Raw genomic sequence first — 20,059 nt, 5'->3', positions numbered from 1 at the left:
TCACTTTCTGAATTAATTGGAAGCGTTTTAATGGGGACTTATTAGGGCAACCTGATAACAAAGAGTTGCAGTAATCCAGGCTTGGAAGTAACAAATGCATGATTAGTTTTTCTGCATCTGTCTGTGACAGGATGTGGTCTGATTTTTGTAATAATATTACGTAAATGAAAGAAAGGCAGTCCTAAGAGATCTTCTTTATATTGGGAGTTAAATGACAAATCCTGATCAAAGATAACTCCAAGATTCCTGACAGTGGGGCTAGAGGCCAAGGTAATGCCATCTCGAGTAACATAATCTTTAGACATGAGGTCTCTAAGATTTTTGGGGCCAAGTACAAGAATTCGTAAAACCAATAAATTGAGCTATAAATTAACACAAAATAATCAGGCTTAAATTTATAGCAGCAGTGCTTTATTTATTAGATTTTTCTTATTTTTAATCAGAATTTTAAAAAGTTATAAAACTGTAATAAAAGTCTATTCTGGAAATTACAGTAATTATTGCTGTTTTTCACGGTAAAAACTTGTATTTTTACAGTTTACAATGCTTATAAGCTGATACATTAAACATTATTCTTATGGTTTTGTTATGAAAACTTTCAGAATATATAAAGATATCTGTCAATTATCTGTTAAAATTACCCAACAAATACTTTTTTTTAACTGTTGTCACTAATTTTACATAATTTAGAAAATGTATTAACAGTATTAACTTATTTCATTATAATTAATATCTGCGAAAAATACTTATTGCGAAATAAAACCTAACAGAATATTTTCACACAGTTTTCCAGGAGGAGTATTTTCTCGCCCATGAGCTGCAGCCGAGCATCACCGCGAGTTTAACATCCACTAACTGAATACCGCCTCGTCTGGCTGGATGGGAAGTGGACATGCCGGTTCCAGTTGATGCCCTGCTTTGAATCCATGAAAACACCCCCCCGTTCCTCACCTGTCCTCCCCTCGCCTCCCCTCTCCGCCTGTCCCATGCCATTTCCAGCACCCTCTGCAGGGTCACACAGATAACCCCTTGTTTCTGCAGTGGGCTTTAGTTTGAAGTGAATATGGAGGGTGAAAGCGTTTCCGCTGGAGTGTGGAGCAGCGGGGGGAAGAAAGCCCGGCCGGATGCTGCATGCTGGGACTTTTTTGGGAGGATTTAGAGGAGGTTTTTGGGTTGTTGGTTGAGGGCAGTCGTAGGATTTAGACCACAGCAGCTGATCATTTGGCGTTTAAGGGGTAGAAGTAACGTTGGAGCAGTTTCAGGATTTTGCTTGTACAGTATTTTGATCATTAGATTCAGAGTCGATGGAAGAAAATTTTGGTGTCAGAAGAGGTCAAGGGTCAGGCTTACATTCTGTGTTTGTATAACTTCTGATTTGCTGGAGAGGCTCTGGAGTTTAGCCTTTACCCTCTTCTGTTTTAACTTAAAGCTCCACCAATGAATAGGTTTTTCATATTGACAGTAGCTGAAATTAATTGATGTGTAAAGGCCTCCGCACACCAACCCGATTATCGGCCGTCGGACCGTCGTCGGACAGTCGCTTTGAGTCGGTGACTCGAATCGGTTCGGGTGTGTTCCCGTGCCGTCGTCAGTCGGGCGTCGGTCGTCGGCGTTCATTTTGGCCGATTCGACATGTAGAATCGGCTGATTTTGGTGGAGTGCTAGCCCTGACTAGCGAATCAGTGACGTGCACGAGAAAAACCGAAGTGACGATGGTAAAACATTACTACGCCAACGCCAGTATCACTTGTTATTATTAGCCATCGTATTTTTCGTTCAGCCGAGTAAGACATAAACGATCCTTCTGACTACTATCACATCTCTGATGAAAACAATGACTGACGACAGGCGTGCTCTGTGTTTACTAGGTCTACAGTGATCCGTCATTTCCGTGTTTCATATTTTTTTGGGCGACAACACAGATTAGCGCCGCCTGCTGGTTATGGGGACGTATTTATGCCTCGCGCACGCGCAGAACGTACGCTCCAGTCGGCGTCGGGTTTGGTGTGTTCGGTGAATTTTTTTGACCGACTTGAGGAGGACGGGAGCCGACTATGTCGGCCGTCGAGTTGGTGTGCGGAGGCCTTAAGGGGTCGCTTGTAGTGTCAAATCTATAGAAAATGATCTCCAACTTGGGAACTCTATGGAGCTGTTTAGCCTCTTTTACTTCCTAATTTTTGTTTCAAAGCACCTTTATTGTCTGATTCAGTCAGCAGGAAGTTGTTTGCTAGCATGTTAGACACAACCACTTTATAAGGTGATAATATATTGGATGTTGGGTTTTCTGTCTGCAAGTGGCCAAAACATTACTGGAGCTTTAAAGGTCCGGTGTGTAACATTGAGGAGGATCTATTGTCAGAATATAACATTTATACAAATGTTTTCATTAGTTAAAACCAAACTGACCAAACCGAACCATCGGTATGGTCACATGGTCGTATGGTTAGTCCCATCTGCCAACATGCTGGTGGGTTTACGACCTATACTGCAACCAGCCACCAGGGGTGATAGAGAGGTTTTGGCATCTCTTTTGGGGAGCTGTTATGTCATCATCTTTATATACAGTCAGTAGTGTGGATGGACATTTCTCTTTAAGAAACTGAAAATGCTAATGCGGACGCTTTCCCTCGTCAACAACTTTATTTAAAGCTTGTTCTTAATCATGTTCATTTAAACTCTTCTCTCTGCAGGTTGTAGTGACAATAGAGAGAAGAGGAGGATGTGGGTGGAGGCAGACTGAATGGAAAGCCCACAAACACTGAGGCCTTCATCCTCCATCAACTGTCGTTCACAACTTTTCACCTGAACCTGCGCAACCAGAGGCCTTCGCTGATCCAGAATGGCTGCTGCCGGCGTGCTGTTGCTGCTCGCAGTGACGTCCGTCTGCAGCGGGAGTCTGGTTGTGGTGAACTCGGGCGTGCAGGTCTCCAGGGGTCGGTCGGTGTTTATCACAGAGAAGGAGTTGAAGATCATCGTGGATCCAACTGCAGACTGTAAGGTGGAGGTGGTGATGAACGAACCTGTCACTCAGAGGGTGGGGAGGCTGACTCCACAGGTGAGGACCCCCCTGCTGTAGTTAAAAATGACCCACTAGTACAGTCAGTGGTGTTACTGTTGTTATTGTTTGCAGGTGTTTGACTGCAGCTTCCTGGAGGACGAGGTGAAATACATCCACAATGGCAGCCCTCAGCTGGACGAGGACACTGTGATGTTGAGAGTCTACAGGTCAGTTAGCAACAGTAAACTGTTAGCATTAGTGGCAGATGTAATTTGTGTAGATGCTTTGAACCGGTTTACATCCTAAGTCAAAGATAGAAGTTTCTCCACCAAACAGTCTCTCCTGCGGCATCCCACAAGGTTCCATCCTAGGTCCCTTTCTGTTCTCCACGAACATGCTTCTTCTTCACCGAATCATTCAAAAATATTGTAGTTCCTTCCACTGTTATGCCAATGACACAAAACTTTATCCTCCCCTGTCTTTAACAGCCTTGAGGGAATAAAGTATCCACTAATTTGTTGAATTAGTTGAATGAAAGCTAGTCTGAAATGGTTTTATTTTGTTTTGTGTGTGTTACAAAAGAAAAGGTTCATGTAGAAACAATCTGCTGATACTTTGGTCTAGGTGACAAGGCGTTCTTATTCTTTTTGTCTGCGACCAACCAACCAATGAAAAATGCATAAACTAAAACTCTTCCCATCAACTGACGGTTTAGTTGACTATTAGTGGGCCTAGCACACAGAAATGTACTTAAAAAATCTAACTTGCACTGCAGATAGAGATTTTAGAATCCAAGTTGTCCCGCGATTTTTTGTAGTATCTGTGTTGGATTATCACCTGTTTTAAAAGGAAAACTCTATTGAGTATTAAACACTTACTTGAAAGGTTTAATGTTGCTCGTTCATGGAGGATGGAACCTGAGTGTTTGAAATATTACATGTTCTAAGTTGTAAAAAACTGTCTTTTAACATGCCGTGTCCGTGTGGAGGTTCACGTCCTCGGACACCCTGGTGGAGACGGTGGTTCTTCCGGTGCGGGTGGTGGACTCGGGGCCTGCCGTGGTGGAGCTGGGCAGCGCCCCACTGGTGGTTCCACAGTTCTACGGTTTATCCAACGCTATCGACAGCTCCGTCCTCAATATCCGAACTACGGCCGACCTGGTTTGCATTGTAAGAATGTTGACCACGGATACCAGCGTCCCGGCTCTGGGTCAGCTGGTGAGGGAAGAGGACTCCACACAAAGAAAAGGTACGTCACAGCTCTTTAAACCACAGCCTTAGAAAACAAACTAAATAAAAATAATTAATTGATTATTAAAATAATTGCCAATTAACAACTACTCAAATAATCAACTAATTGTTGCAGCTCTAATAATAATAATGATACTTCTAAACTTTTCTCTACAGTACAATGAAACAACAAAGCTAAACAAAGAGAAACAGTCAAATGTGTGGAAATGATTAGAGAACAAACTAAAATAATATATAAAAACATTCAAGCAAAAGCGAAGTTAAATTATTTTTATTTAATATTTTAAACTAACACTAACTCTGAACGCAACAAAATGAAACAAAAAATAAACTTTCAAAATAATTTTCAATATATATATATAAAAATAAAAATGACAATAATAATAATAGACAAATAAAAACAGAAACATCAAATTCAAACATCCAACTAAATAAAGAATTAAAAAAGTTGTATGTATGTTTTGTGTGTGTTTTGAAGTTTGAACTCGTCTGTTTGTTGTCCTTCAGGCAGAGAGGCGGCGGCGGCCTGTCCGGGGAACAAACCCTGTCTTCACGACACCAAGACGGTTCCTTTCCTCAAGACCAGCTGCCAGGATTTCCTGAGCTCCGGTCTCCAGTACCAGCACCTCAGCCCTCCGTCGCCAGAGATCGACTACATTCCCATCAGGGTGGAGCTGAGGGAGCAGGGCACCAGGGCCCTGCTTGAGGTATGTCCACAGCTTAATGTGCACAAAATCAAACGAAGGATTGATTTTGATATTATTTGCTCCGTTTAGACTTCAGTAACTTTTAGAGATGTAGCAATGCTACTCAAAAGTGCTTTAATTGAACAAAGTTAATAAACTGCAGATTCAGTCGTATCCACATCGGATCTGGAAGTTTTCCAAACCAGATTAGCATCTCTGGCATTGGCAGTTGCGAGGTGACATCCCACTTTCATGCACTCTTTCTCAGCTCTGTGGATGTGGTAGGATGTGGAGCGTGAGATTCTGCATGGGTTTGAAAGGCCTCAAAAATCCTAAATCTTAAAATAAAATCATTTCCTTGTTAGCACATAGTGTCTTTATTACAAAGACCTGTCATTTCTAACACGTCTGATTGTCTATTCTTGGCCATTGCCTGCATACTCTTCAACACCACATATTACACTAAAGCTGTGGCAGTATGTGTTGATTTCTACCTGATATATGTTGTGTTAAAACATACATTTGTGCCCAAAAAGAAGCAGATTTGAGCTGTTGAGGCTCAACAACTTTATCTTTTTACCTCCACTTTCCCATCCCTTTACCCCGCTGTCAGACGGAGTCGGTGTGGTTGCCGGTTCTGATCCATGGTGCGATGCAGAACCAGCCACCCCAGGCCGCCTTCATGGCCTCCTTCATCCTCGAGGTGGACCAGTTCATCCTCACCCCGCTCACCACAGCCACGCTGGACGTCAAGGACCACGAGACGCCGCAGGAAAGGCTGGTCTTCAATGTGACCGTCCTGCCCGCCGAGGGCTACGTCACGCACCTGGATGACCACACGAAGCCCGTCACGTCCTTCACCTGGCTGGACCTCCATGAGATGAAGGTGGCCTACCAGCCACCCAACAGCAGCCAATCACATCGCAGGAACTACGAGGTACAGGAAGCATCTTCAATTATCTTTGTTGTAAAGTCAGCCTCTCAGTTTATGGTAAATAAATTACTCTCTTATTTTTAAAAAATTTTGTTATATAAAATTATTTATTAATTTATTTTAAGCGGAAATTCAGGTTCGGGTCGGTCGCTGTCTTAAAACTGCTTCTGTGATTCGTGCTCGGACTGTTTTTTGTGTGTTTCTATGTAGGGATGAGGGTCAAAGGATGTGACGCTTATGCTCCCGAGTGCCTTCTCTCTCCGCTTCCCTACACTGCCAACAGTGTGCACTGCTTAATGTTGTGTTATTTTACATGGATTTGTTTGTTAATTGACAGATATCTTGTATAATTATGGAAGTACAGAAACGTTGAATAAACGTTTTTTACCAGTGTATAAGCATTGATAAACTGTCAAAATACAGTTTTTAATCAGTAAAAACAGCAGTAATTACTGTCAAATTCTGATTAATATAGGAAAAATCTAATAGTAACAGCATTCTTTTGTAAATTTAAGCTTGATTATTTGTATTATAGTAGTGTTCGTCTGTATTTATAGCTCATTTCATTGGTTTTACAGCTTGAATATTTTTAATTATGTTTAAAAACTGTATTTTAATTACAGAAAACTGTTATTTTTACAGTGTAGGGTTAAATATTACATTTCCAGTAATATGTCTTGCTATATTCTGGTAATCGAAGGTGGAGTTTCAGGCTATAGACGGTTCCTATATGACCAGCCCGCCCATCATGGTACACATCTCCATCAGGGCAGCTGAAACAAACGCGCCCAGAGTCTCGTGGAACATGGGTAAGTAAAGACATTTCATTCATGTTTGACCTAAATGTTGAAAGGATTTTGCATTCAGATTTGTGTTCCTCCGTCTCTGATGTCTCAGGTTTGGACCTTCTGGAGGGTCAGTCCCGACCAATCACGTGGGAGGAGCTGCAGATAGTCGACAGCGACAACATTGATGCTGTCTACCTGGTGGCTGTGGACGGACCTCTTCATGGACACCTCAGTGTCAGAGGTGAGGTTAAAGGTCACTGGGTTCTACATGAATGACTTCACACAGCAGCTGCACTATAATTAACCATAATCTGTTGGCTAAAGTTCCCATGAAGTCACATTTATCTTGTGCTAGACGTCTCCTGTCCTCCAGTATCTGACCAACAAAGACATAAAGTCCTTTTCTCTTGGATCAGAGAAAATATTTCATGGTTTTCCCTCTGATGTCCTCCAGCTGCCCAGCTTCAACTGTTCAACACGCTAACTGCAGTTAGCGGATAACAGAACCGGGCTCAGCAGCCGGACCGGGATCTAACACAGCCTCCGAGACCGACAGGGAATAAACCTACAGCCCTGAGGTCATTTACAGAGTTTCCTGATGGGCTGATAATATCATCACTCTCCACCAGACTCCATAGACAGAAACACTAATTTTACCTCACAGAACCGTTGCCTTGGTCGGAATGTTTTTTTGTGTTATTTCTGTGTTTTGAACCTTTTTAAAACACCAAAAATACAGAAGGTTGAAAAAAAACTTTTCACTCTTGTAGTGACGTGTTGAGCATTTTGCTGAACGTGAATATTTACTTATTTGGGCTAAAACACAATCATGAGGGTCTCCATGAATCTGACTCCCCTGTATGGTTCAAATGTGGGTGTAAAGCCCGGAGCAGCTGGATCAAAGCAGGACAACAAGAAACATCACCTCAGCTCCTGATTGGACGCAGCACATAAAGTGTGTGAAGACTGACGATGGAGAGTAGCAAACTGCACATATGTCCGATTATTCACATGCAGAAAACAGATGAAAAACAACCGTGTTTGCCTTTAAACTGATCCTCTGTGAGTATACTTCGGCTCTTTAATCCCGTGCTGGTATTCCGACACTGCCCTGGGAATTCCCAGAGAACGTCATCTGGCCTTTTCCGCCCTTTTTCCTCCATGTGTTGCCCATCCGCCAGGGACCGTGGTGTGGCTGGGGAAGCATATGTCTAGTGGCCCTGCATGTGTTTCCTAATCAGGTGTAAAATGGGGCCGTGGCCACTTTGCCAGGGGCCGTGGCAGCGCGAGGGGCTGCCGCCGCTGCCTCCCTCTCTCCGTCCACGTCTGTCCCTTCCAGCCCAGCGCGCTGGGAGACAGCCTCTTTGTCTGAAACGGGGAGCGGGACTGAGCAGATTGGAGGGACTTATGCCATTTCATGCCGTCGTGCACAGGGAGCAGATGCACTGTCCCCAAACAGGTTTCAAGCTACCAGCTAGGAGGGGGGGTGAGGTGGCAGGAGCACGGGCGGCCCGAGGGGCTCAGGCGGGGAGTTAACCTTTCATGGCTGCTTTAGACGGAGAGTTTGTGTTTTGAACTGGCTCATTTCATCAAATCTGTGGTGTCATGGCAAACATATTTAACATCTTTCTCTAATTTAGACACTTTCACAAATAACCGCTAAATCAACCTTTTTCCTCAAGAGACATATTTTATGGATATTTCATATTAAATTCAAAACTGTAATTAAACCCAAACAGTGAACTCAGTAACTGCAGGAAGTTTGTGTAATGGGAATTTGGGGGTTGGCCCCACCCTCAGCCCGAAAAGCAGAAGAAAGAGAAACTAGTGTGAGCATAAATGACAACGTGGTAACAAACTCTCTGTTTCTCTTCCATTTTCTCGGTTACTCAGGTGACGAGTCGACCATCTGATAATATGATTGGTTGCCTGAAAATGAGCACCTGGAGCACCAAAAATATAAAATAACAGTCAACAACCAACCTAAATATACAGACATGTTCTCTAATTAAAAAAAAAATAACCCTAACCCGTTCAAGCACAGTGGGAAATTTGCGTTGGTTATTTTCTAGAGGGCAGATTGTTAGTGTCCAACCCTGTAGTGAGGAGATGAGGCCTACAGCATACAGCAGGTGTGTGGGCATATATTAAGATGTCTCTGGGAGGCCAACGAGGGCTTCTGCTGTCATTTTGTTTTTCTTGTTGAGTTGATTTAGCCTCAGTTGTTTAGCCTTATGTCATTTTTTCCCCTAGTTTTCTTGTCTTGTTCTTCTTGCACATTTCCTGGAAGCACCTGTAAATAAATGTCTACTAATGGGACCTTCAGCAAAGCCTCTTGAGTCTGCCTCCTACCTGACAAAAGGCCCTCTGGCAACGTTTATCTTACATAATAGATCCAAAAAATGTCATCCAAGGAACCCGCTGTCCAACGTGGGTTGAGTTGGTGTCATTAAGGTGTTTTATTTAATATCTAAACTCTGATGACCTGAACATAAGCTGTATTAGAACAATAACAAAGTATCAGGGAGAAGAAAACACTGAATAATACAAAACAGAAGACTATTAAGTCTGTATGATTGTTAAAAATCAAATAAAAAACATTAGAAAAGAGAGTATGTATCAAAAGTTCCTAAAAATATCAGAAAAACTCATCTCTGATCAATATTCACAGGAAATAATCTGCTCAAAATTCATCCAAATCTCCTGTTTTACACAAACTTCCTGCAGTTATTAAGTTCACTGTTTGGGTTCATTGTTGAGAAAAGGGAACCACTGGCCTCAGAAACCTTTTTAGAGATGACTTTCTCTGCTTTGTTCCTCTCTTGTCTCTTCTCTTCCATCTTTTTTCCGTCTCTCTTTCTACCATCAACCATCAAAACAAAAACACCATATATAACACAGCAGTGCAGCAGTTGGATGAAACTTTTGTCCCACTGGGCGAGTTTCCACCCAGCAGCACCTGCTCCAGCGTATCTCCTCCAGTTTGGACTCTTGTTTCTCTGCCGCTCTCGTTGAGTTGGAACAAAGCTGACAAAAGTTTTGGCTCCGCTCTGCACACATGTACCGGGGGGAGGGGGGATGCTCTGTAGGAAGCAGTTAGTGGATCCTCTGGTCTCTGAGGAGAGCGCCGCTGACCCTCCACGCTGCGACTCAGGGCCTGCAGCGTGGGGACAGTCACTGCAGGCTCTGTCCAACGCCTTCAGCCAAATGGATGTCTGCCTGTCCTGCACACACACACCCACACATACACACATACACACACACACAGTCCTCCCATCCCATTTCTCCCTTTATGGGCCTGTTGCCCAACGCCACCTTTGGGCCCAATTACCAAGTTGTTTCCATCAGTTGGACCAGTAGCCGGTTTCCCTCGGTAAAGTTGCTAATGAGGTTCGGGCTCGCGACCGTTCGTCTCTCAATCTGTCTGCTGACCTTGCCCTTCTGTCTCTCTGGCACGCGCAGGGAGACAGGAAACCTCCCCCCCATCCTCCGCTACATCTATCCTGGCAACCGGGCGGCCACCGGGAAGGACGCCACGTTTTACCCCACCGGTGTTCACAGCACAAACCCCAGCCAGCGCCTCGTGGTGCCTTCAGGCGCTAAGAGAAACTTGTTATTTCCAAGTGACAATGGGAGAAAAAAAACAGTGCATGTGTTGGAAGACGGTAATTGAATCAAAGTGCGAAGCTTTGGCTGGAAACGGAGCCGTCCTCCGACAACAACACACGTCTGCCAGTAGGCCGCCAGTCACGTGACGATGTTAGCGTTAGAGTTAGCATGGTGTACAGTGTGAGGAAGGGCCAGCCAGCAGCAGAGAGCTGACAGATGGACGCGGCCTACATTTCATCAATGTAGGACAGAGAAGTTTCTCATGTTCAGTCCAACTCTTACTGACGAATCAGCTGTTCAGATTTATTGATACTACAAACAGTCATAGGAAACTATTTTTATTTGTTTATTTTATTGTTTATTTGTACAGGGACCACTTTGTAGCATAAACAAACACAACACACCACAATATTTATAGCTAATTTGCATACATATAATACCTATATAAAATACATAAAACTACACAAGAGACTGTACAGAACACAAAATAACACAATTTCATTCAATTCAATTTCAGGTCCATTACTGACATCATTTAATCATTGTTTAGGTCTAAATTTGCTTCTCATTTAACTCAAATATAACTTATAACTTTTCATATTGTTGGTTGTATTTGATTTCTTATCTATTTTATATTTTATTCCTTCAATATAAATGTGTCTGTTGTGTTCTGTGTGTGTAGCATGAAAACTGATTTCTGGGATTCACCAAAGTTTTTCTTATTTTTGCTCTTTTGTTAGGGAAGAGAAAATGTTCCGTTTCACTGTCTATAAATAGTTTGTTCAACACAAAGAAACATTTTAGATTTGAGGAACATAAAAAAACAAAGTATATCATATAATTAGATTCGATTATAGTGATTGGATTATTAAATTAGTGGGCTAAAGAAACACTGTTGGTCCACTGCTTACCACAGTGGCCCTTTGCTGCATGTCTTCCCCCGTCTAGCTTCACATGTTCTATCAAAATAAAGGCATAAAAAGGCCGAAAAGTTCCCTAAAAATATCAGGAATCTCTGATACAATATTCACATTAAATAATCTGCTCGATCACCCAAAATCACCCAAACTCTGTATATTGTTATGTATTTAATGTAATCTGAAATATATCATGTAGTTGGGGGTCGTCAGGATAGTCAGTTATACTATATAGGAGACAGTTATAGAAAAGGGTCCCTGAAGTAAAAAGGTTGGGAACCACTGATAACACAGACAGACATAAGTAAGAGTTGAGTTGGATAGTTAAGAATGTTTGTTGCATCTGCAGTTAAAGAGACGATAATGTTGTTGTTTTCTTTGTTATTTGATCTAAATCTCGTCCGCAGGCGGGAAGGCGTTCATGTTCCGCGTGAGGGACCTGAGGGAGGGTGCAGTCGTCTACCATCACTCTGATAGCGACACCACCCGAGATCACATCGTCTTCCGCATCAGCGACGGCCGCCACAGCACCCGCCACAAGTTCCCCATCAACATCCTGCCCAAAGACGACTCGCCGCCGTTCCTCATCAACAACGTGGCGGTGGAGGTGCAGGAGGGCGCCGCCGTGAGGCTGGAGGAGTTCACGCTGTCAGCCTCCGACCTGGACTCCAGCGACGACTACATCCTCTACCAGATCGTCTCCAGCCCGCGGGCGGGGAAGCTGGTCAGGAAGTCCTCCTCCCACGAACCAGGTGAGGGGGTTAAAAATAAACACAAAGGTCAAAGGTCATTACTGTGGTTAGAAAATACAAATAAAGGATGACTGCAGGTCCTAAAAGTCTAATTTTGTAAATATCTGCTATTTTAATTGAATATTTCTTAATTACAACCTGTAGAGATTATCAGTTTGAGAAATTTCCTTAGCCACAAAAAGATGTTTCCAACATTATGTAACAAATATTCCATAAAACACATAATTATATGCATATTTATTATTTTGTCATGTCCCCTGATCAATCACAACAATTAAAGCAAATTCAACCAACCTCTATTATTCCTGCGACCTTCAATCACCGCAACCCCCCCCCTGGTAAATTGTTAAACAAACGCTGAGTCATGATTCCCTTGTTTCTCACTGGAACAAAGCGATATTTAATGAATTATATCAATTTAAGATTGTCCTAGTTGACTAGTAGTTGTTAATTTAAGCCAACACTCGACTGATTGTCCGTTTATAATATTAATTTAATTATTTAAATATGTATATACATATAGTAATTTTATTAATATTTCCATGTATTTCAAATTAACTGGAAAAACTCTATAAAACTTACTGATCTCTGGGCTGTAAATGTCCCTGCAGGAGCTCCAGTGGACAGTTTCCTGCAGAGAGACCTGATCCAGGGTCAGATCTACTACCAGCACTCAGGAGAGGAACTGTTTGAAGACTCCTTCGACTTCACGCTGTCCGACAGCCACCAGCCGCCCAACCTCTCCCAGACATACGTGAGTCACAGCGAGATTTCCCATCTGGCCTGGACGCAGCGGACTGTCTGAGACCCCTTCCTGTCACACTAACCCCTCTCCTCCCTGTGGATCCAGACCGTGGTGGTCCATGTTTTCCCGGTGAAGGACCAGCTGCCAGTGGAAGTCCCCGGCAGTGTTCGCTCGCTGACGGTGAAAGAGACGGAGGTGGTTTACGTCACTCAGGCTCACCTCCACTTCACCGACAGAGAGCATCCAGACACAGACCTGACCTACGTCATCACACAGCCCTGCTTCAGCCCACTGCATCCTGGGTAAGAAACGGATAGCCTAGATTAGTTCAAGGACTGGGTGCTAACATGGCTCAATCAAAATTAAGCTTCTAACTCCTCTAAAGCTGTTACACTTTTATTAAGTGCCCTGAAATAAAATTGAATCTAATTTGTATTGTTTTAATTTCCAGGCTGATGGACGCAGGACGTCTGTTCTACACCGACAGCACCAACGCCATGAAGAAAGACCACATGGTGCCGGTCTTAAAGTCCTTTACACAGGTTGGAAATACAGATTTACTGCTTCTTGTTTAATGAATCACTGACTTTATACATGCACACACATGCTTGATTGCTTGCCTACTCTCTGGAGGAAGGTTGTACGAGTCGAAACACGTTTGATTGATGCTGGACCAATTCAAACTACAAAGAGACACAGCTTCCGGATTACTGTGATCCGAAACTAAGGTCCAGTCTGTAACATTTAGGATCCATTATATTCAGAGATGGAATATAACATTCATAAGTATGTTTTTATTAGTGTATAATTCGTTAAATATAGGAATGTTTTACCGCCATGTTTCTACAGTACAGAACAGACAAACCAAACACTGGCCCTGGATAGGACCAGACACGAGTGGTGTTTAATGAGCTTTTTCGTGATTAAAAGCATCCTGAAATAAGTATTTTATGGACACAAGCTCCTCCCCACTTACTCGGGTTCCTCTCAGATGACCAGAAGATAGAAAAGGAATATATATTTGATTTGTGACCTGGAAGCATTTATGTAAATAATTTACGTCAAAAGGTCAAGTGATAAGCTGGGAGAGCCCTCTGACATGCTGTATAGTTTCCACAGTCGGTTCCTAAGGCTTTACTAGCTGGAAACTAAATCATCTGTAGTTTTAAAGTACTTAAGAAAAGTATTTGAGTAAATAGTTCCTCCTTCCTGTGCTCTCCCAGCATGCAGTGAACCACATGAAAGTGGCCTTCATGCCTCCTGTGGAGGACATCGGCCCGGAGCCGCTGTTCATCCAGTTCGTCTTCTCCATCAGCGACCACCACGGCGGCACCGTCTCCAGCCTCCTCTTTAACATCACAGTCACTCCCGTGGACGACCAGGCACCAGAGGTCAGAGGTCAAACTGAGCTTCTTGTTACAATGAATACAGTTTTGATGCCTTTTTTCACAGCGATCCATCAAAGTGAACGTTCATTAAGTTTATGTGAATGTTATGAAATTATTTTGTCAGCATGCAAGCACTCGTCTCTTACATTTGAATATAGGATTGTTCCGATACCAATACCAATATTTTGGAAATGCCTCCAGTGCAGCCTAAAATACTACATCGGGTATTAGCAAGTTTGCGAGTTTACGATATAACATCATTTATTAGCCACCAATCTAACCAATCTAACCAAAGAAGGCAACAAGTACGAGCCGTTAGCTGTCAACTAGATGAAAAAAGAGTTCTATGGCCTTCTTACGTACTTGTATCGGATCAAAACTGAGCTGAGTTCAGGTATCAGAATCGGAATCAGGAAGTAAAAAATGGTATCAGAACATCTCAATTTGAATATCCAGATTTTGGACCCATGATCCTCTGTGTGGTTGTCAGGCCTACACCAACCTGCTGAGGGTGGAGGAGGGCGGCGGGGGCTTTGTGACAGAGGAGCACCTCCTGGTTCGGGACCGGGACAGCCGGGAGGAGGTACTGAGGGTGGAGGTTCGGAGGACGGCTCGCCGTGGCCGGCTGGAGCTACAGGGCCGAACGCTGCTGCAGGGAGACAGATTCACTCTGCAGGACCTGAGAGGACTCCGACTCAGGTCAGACACAGTGTGGTAGACTGGTACTTCTGGTTAAGGATGGAGATGTGGTTGTTCACCAAGCAGAAAGGTTAATGAAGTGTTTTAGTTGCCTAACCTGAACCATACTGTTGCAACCATCGGTCCTGGATGTTAAAAAGCACATCATTGGACCTAAGCAGTGCAGGGCCCGTTTGCTTGGCCCCCCAGAACCGCTCATCAGATCGACATTGCTCTTGACACAGCGCTTTCTTGGGTCCTCAGCTATACTCCCACCAAGTGTGAAGATGATTCAAAGAACTGTTCTTGAGATACACGAAGGACCTTTATAGTTTCTGATGATGCCGCTACAGAACCACCAAATATTGTTGAAATAGCACATAGCGTTAAGGACATATGACAGTTTTTGTAAAACAAGCCTTTACAGCATTTGAGCAGAAATTAGAAAATAACTTTTCCTTTTTCTCTTTGAAACGCAGTAAATATATAAAAATAAATGTGTTTTCTTTGGTTTCCTCCACCACACCACCGGCTCAGACAATACAGTTAGACCAGATTCAGTCTCCGGTGTCTCTCTCAGACTTTGGAGGGGAAAAAATGAAAATAAGATCCAGGTTTTAATGAACAGAACTGTTAAACAGCTCAGTGATGTAACACAAAACGGATGTTCTTGTTCTGATGGTTTGCAGGATCACTGACTGCAGTTACACGGAGACCAAACATGATCAAAGCTGTGTGAATATTACAGAGAGCGATCACTAATTAGGTGGTTCCATACTTCAGTTACGTGATTACACGCCGCACACATGTAAACGCCGACCCACATGTGTTTGATTCCTCTGTAAACTGTTAGTCTGCACCTTTCTGACCGGGCTTTATGGGATTTTGTGTTTACAGCGTCCATGTCACCACGCTAACTGATCCAGCAGCTCAACCCACAGTAACATAAACTCAAACCTCAGGAGGAAATAATGCATTCAATCAGGCCTGTGATTCGGAAGTGGCCGTTTTAATGTAGGTGTACGAGCATTTAGGTGGTCTCTGTGAGTTTATGTTTGTACCCACAAATCTTCTGAGAGTTTTGGTCTCCGTCTTCAGGCTCTTTTCTCTGGCATACAGCCTCAGTTCACTCCAAAAAACCTCAAAATCTGTCTCTGAAGAGAACCATAACAGTCCACAGAAACAGAAATCAGAGCTGTTTGCTTCCACATATTTATGCGTTTCTTACAAAAACAGGCAGTTACAACAAGTCCTTTCTTCAGTCTGTCTGTGAGGTTGTGTTCACTCGGACCCCCGTTCGGTACGCTAACAGCAGCTACATTAACAGTTAGCTAACAGCAGAAAATGATTGGTTGGAACTGGTTGGTTCATGTTAATGATGTCAATGTGCTTCTACCACTGAGAAATGCTGATTGAGCGTGTGGCGACTCTTTGTGTCGCAGGTACATCCACGATGACTCCGAGACCACGGAGGACGAAGTGGCTCTGAAGGTGACGGACGGTCTGAACTCAGTAGATGTGGTGCTGCTGATACAGGTGAGTGACGGGACATCATCAATCAGCATCCTGTCTCTACATCAGAGCGCCCGTTTATATCTGAAGAGGGCTGGTTGGGATATTTTATACCCCGTCACTTTGTTGTTTTTAACCATTCTTAAGGTTCATTTTATTGATGTTTGAGTTGGTATTAGGATTATATGTATTAGTGTCTTCAATTGAGGCATCAGAAACATTATTGAAACTCAACACCTTCTTCAAAATCTTAAAGTCTTAGCCCTCGTAGACTTTTATTGTGAAAAGTAAACAGGAAGTGTTGAGTTTTGCTGACAGTAGTCTGATTTCCTGTCTTTGGTCCACGTCCTCAGGTGCTGCCGATGAACGACGAACCCCCCCAGCTGGGCGGCGGTCTGCGGGGGGAGCTGAGCTGCGAGGAGGGGGGGCGGGTCCAGGTAACGGTGGACTACCTGTCAGCCACAGACCGGGACAGCGACGACTCCAGGCTGACCTACATGCTGGCCCGGAGTCCGGGCAGAGGGGAGCTGCAGAGAGCTGGACTGACCGTGGACAAGTTCTCCCAGCAGGACCTGCTGCAGGGACTCATCTACTATGTCCACACAGGTGAGAGGCATCATGGGAAACGATGCTGTGTTCATGGCAGGTGGGAAAAATGACACTTGGATCATTATGTGGGAGTGTTTTTGCTCCCAGATGCCTGTACTATATTTAATAATGATTCACCAGGTTCAAAAACAAGGTATGTTTAGCATTTTTTATTTTATTTATTCAATAACAACAACTTTCTCTTGATGATTGAAAGCACTAACAAGTGACCTAATCAAGTCAAGTCAATTATTTGCTACCTAGTTACATAATTTTAGCAAAAATAACTAATAATTAGTTGAATTATCAATGTGTTATGACAAAAAAAACAATAGTTAGCTAGTTAAGATACGAGGAATCACTCACAATAACTACGTTTCAATAAATATTAAAAATCTTCGTAAATAAACAGCTCAGTTTTTGCTTTCTGTGTCCATGTTTGTGTTCAGGAGGAGAGATCGGATCCGAGCCCGCGTTCGACAGCGTCACCCTCATCATCTCAGACGGCGAGGCCGGGGGGACAGAAGGCTGTTGCCATGGAGACGCCCCGCCCCCACCCGTACCACTCCACGGCACACTTCCTGTGTACGACCTCAACATCACCGTTCTTCCTGTCAACAACAAAGTGCCCACCGTCACTCTGGGTAACAGACTTTTTACTAATTTATCTTCCTCACTTGTTTCATGGATGAGGGTCAAAGGTTGTGACCTTTATGCTCCAGAGAGCCTTCTCTCTCCACAACACAGAGTCCACCACACAGGCACTTCCATACGAGTGCAACAGTGGCACACTAGCTAACGTTAGCTTATAAATGGATCACTCAACGATTACAACAATCCGAACCCACCACAACCAGATCCACACAAAGTCCACACACAGAGTCCAACCAGAGTCACACACAGAGTCCAACAAGAGTCACACAGAGTCCAACACAGGATCAAACAGAGTCCACAACACGAGTCCACAACAAGAAGTCCCCAGACTCCAACACAAAGTCCACAACACAGGTCACCAACACAGAGTCCAACAGGTCAACACAGAATAGTCCACACACAGAGTCTTGAACAGAGTCTACAGAGTCAAACCATTCACAACCAGAGTACCGAACAGAGTCCAACAAAGAGTCAACACGATCCATCACAGATCCACAACACAGAGTCAACCGGGTCCAATACAAAGATCCACAACCACAGACTCCAAACACAAAGTACACAACACAAGAGTCCACAACACAGAGTCCAAAACAGTCCAAAAACAGAGTCCACAAAAGTCCCAACACAGATTCGACCAGAGTCTTAACACAGGTCCAACAAAGTCACACACAGATGCGGACACAAGAGTCAAACAGAGCCAACACAGAGTCCACAACACGATCCAAAGTCAAGCTAAATTACTGCAAAGCTTGTGGAACATATTCTCTGATTTGCTGCGGGGAAGTCACCTTTAATACTTTAACCAGTATGACCTGAAAGAGGTATTAAATGTCATTCAATGTTGAATTAAAAAGGTCTTAAAAAGTCTTATATTTGACTTATGTTGACCTGTATTTGTAATGATAACACAGCACTCAGCAGTAACTAAGACCTGAGCTCTAATAAACATTTTCCAGTTTCACAGAAAACGTCTCAATAAGAATCCGATGGGATTGTGTTTGTCCCTGCTGACAATCCTCTTAATGCAGCGGAGCAGCTCTGACCCCGACGCCACGCCGTCACCTATCAGTCCAACGCACACTGTGCACTGGGAGGGTGGGGGGTGGGGGGGGTAACATAAATCACATTTATAAACACACACACACACACACACACACACACACTCTCCTGGGGAGGGTGATAGCTCTCGCCGGAGTCGGAGCCAAGAAGAGGGATTGGAGGAGCTCTGTGGTTATCAATGGAGACCAGTGACCACTGGGACTCACACTGGGAGATGGTGTGTGTGTGTGTGTATGTGTGACATTGCACTGGTTGTGTTTTCACACTGCAAAAAATCTGTGATAGCTCTAAAAAAATCTTAATTTGTTAGAAGATCAGGCAGTGCTGATCAGATATGGATCCAGATGTTACTGCGTTGATTATTTCTCTCATGTCACAAACATATTTTAGTGAACTGCAGTCCCCGAACTGGACCAAGAAAGGTGTCAGTACCCCAAACATTCCCCTTTTCCCATTTTCAGTGCTGTTTTCATGGCGTTAAGTTGTGTGTTGGCTAATTTAACTGTGAGTGGATATGTTAGTTAGCTGACATTCACTGGAGAAGCTTTTATTTAGGAGTACTTCACTAGCATTGCTTTACGCAGGGTTTTAGAAATACAGAGATCCAAAAAACAGACATTATAACTGTATATATATATGACAGTAGGACAATAATAATATGAATAATAATTCCACATGAAACAGTAAGCAAAGAGCTGTTTGCAACAGAAACTCTGTAAATGTTCTCGGTGGTGTAACTTTATTCCCTGTCAGTCTCAGAGGCTGTGTTCGATCCCGGTCCGGCTGCTGAGTCCGGTTCTGTCACTCGCTAACAGTTAGCAGCAGTTAACAGTTAGCTACTTTAGCAAAAGATATCTGTCCACCAGGAAACATCTGTAATCCTCTCCTTCCAACGCAACAATATTTATATTGAGTTAAACTTTGAGTTCAATCGCCGACCAAAATAATGTTTTTTTGCAGTGTGAGAGTCTCATTGTTTGCACATTGCATTGTGGGTGATTTTTTTGGCATTTGTTTGTTGTTCTCAGCATGTCGGCCAGGCTAACGAGGTTGGCACTGACGTGTTTAAAGTGAAATCTGCCCATTGTGTGCTGGTATTACACACACACACGGTTGGTAGTGTGTGTGTGTGTGTGTGTGTCCCAGGAGACGGTGGACAATGAACGTCTTTACGAAACAAAAGCAGAAAGAAGCGCGTCCCTCGTTCACAATAGGCCGACGTGTACTAACCGCCTCGCTGGCCGGATTACGGCGGCGCAGGATAACTCTCTAATCCTTGCCAGCATATCTCACCATTCATTCGCCGCCGAGCAGCGCCGGGTTTTGGGGGGTTTGAGGTTGGAGGGGGGGCGGGTGTATGTATGTGGTGTTTCTTGGTCTAATTAATTAGCAGTGATCAAAGACGCAGAGTAAGAGCATTAACGCAGCCAAACAAGAGGAATCCGGCTTTACCTTGTTTTTTATTTTAGAGGGACGCTAGTTTATCAGCAAGATCCAGGAC

General features: G+C 43.6%; 1 protein-coding gene across 1 annotated transcript in view; it reads left to right on the top strand.

Annotated features, from left to right (window-relative positions):
- Positions 1 to 2,688: 2,688 nt before the first annotated feature.
- Positions 2,689 to 20,059, top strand: part of frem1b (Fras1 related extracellular matrix 1b) — a gene marked incomplete in the record, with an annotated part of 29,323 nt that continues 11,952 nt past the window's right edge. The window contains 16 exon segments of the mRNA XM_035653538.1: positions 2,689 to 3,055; positions 3,131 to 3,225; positions 3,987 to 4,246; positions 4,756 to 4,955; positions 5,548 to 5,871; positions 6,569 to 6,677; positions 6,766 to 6,897; positions 11,590 to 11,934; positions 12,546 to 12,688; positions 12,785 to 12,981; positions 13,131 to 13,221; positions 13,903 to 14,070; positions 14,558 to 14,766; positions 16,188 to 16,281; positions 16,611 to 16,863; positions 17,295 to 17,489. Of these exon segments, the coding sequence (XP_035509431.1) occupies positions 2,840 to 3,055; positions 3,131 to 3,225; positions 3,987 to 4,246; positions 4,756 to 4,955; positions 5,548 to 5,871; positions 6,569 to 6,677; positions 6,766 to 6,897; positions 11,590 to 11,934; positions 12,546 to 12,688; positions 12,785 to 12,981; positions 13,131 to 13,221; positions 13,903 to 14,070; positions 14,558 to 14,766; positions 16,188 to 16,281; positions 16,611 to 16,863; positions 17,295 to 17,489 (3,031 nt within the window).

The sequence above is a fragment of the Morone saxatilis genome, unplaced genomic scaffold (assembly GCF_004916995.1).
Source record: "Morone saxatilis isolate NCDOM2014 unplaced genomic scaffold, NCSU_SB_2.0 Contig12, whole genome shotgun sequence".
Lineage (NCBI taxonomy): Eukaryota > Metazoa > Chordata > Actinopteri > Moronidae > Morone > Morone saxatilis.
The sequence above is the reverse complement of the archived record's forward strand: the minus strand, read 5'-3'. Positions and strand labels throughout refer to the sequence as shown.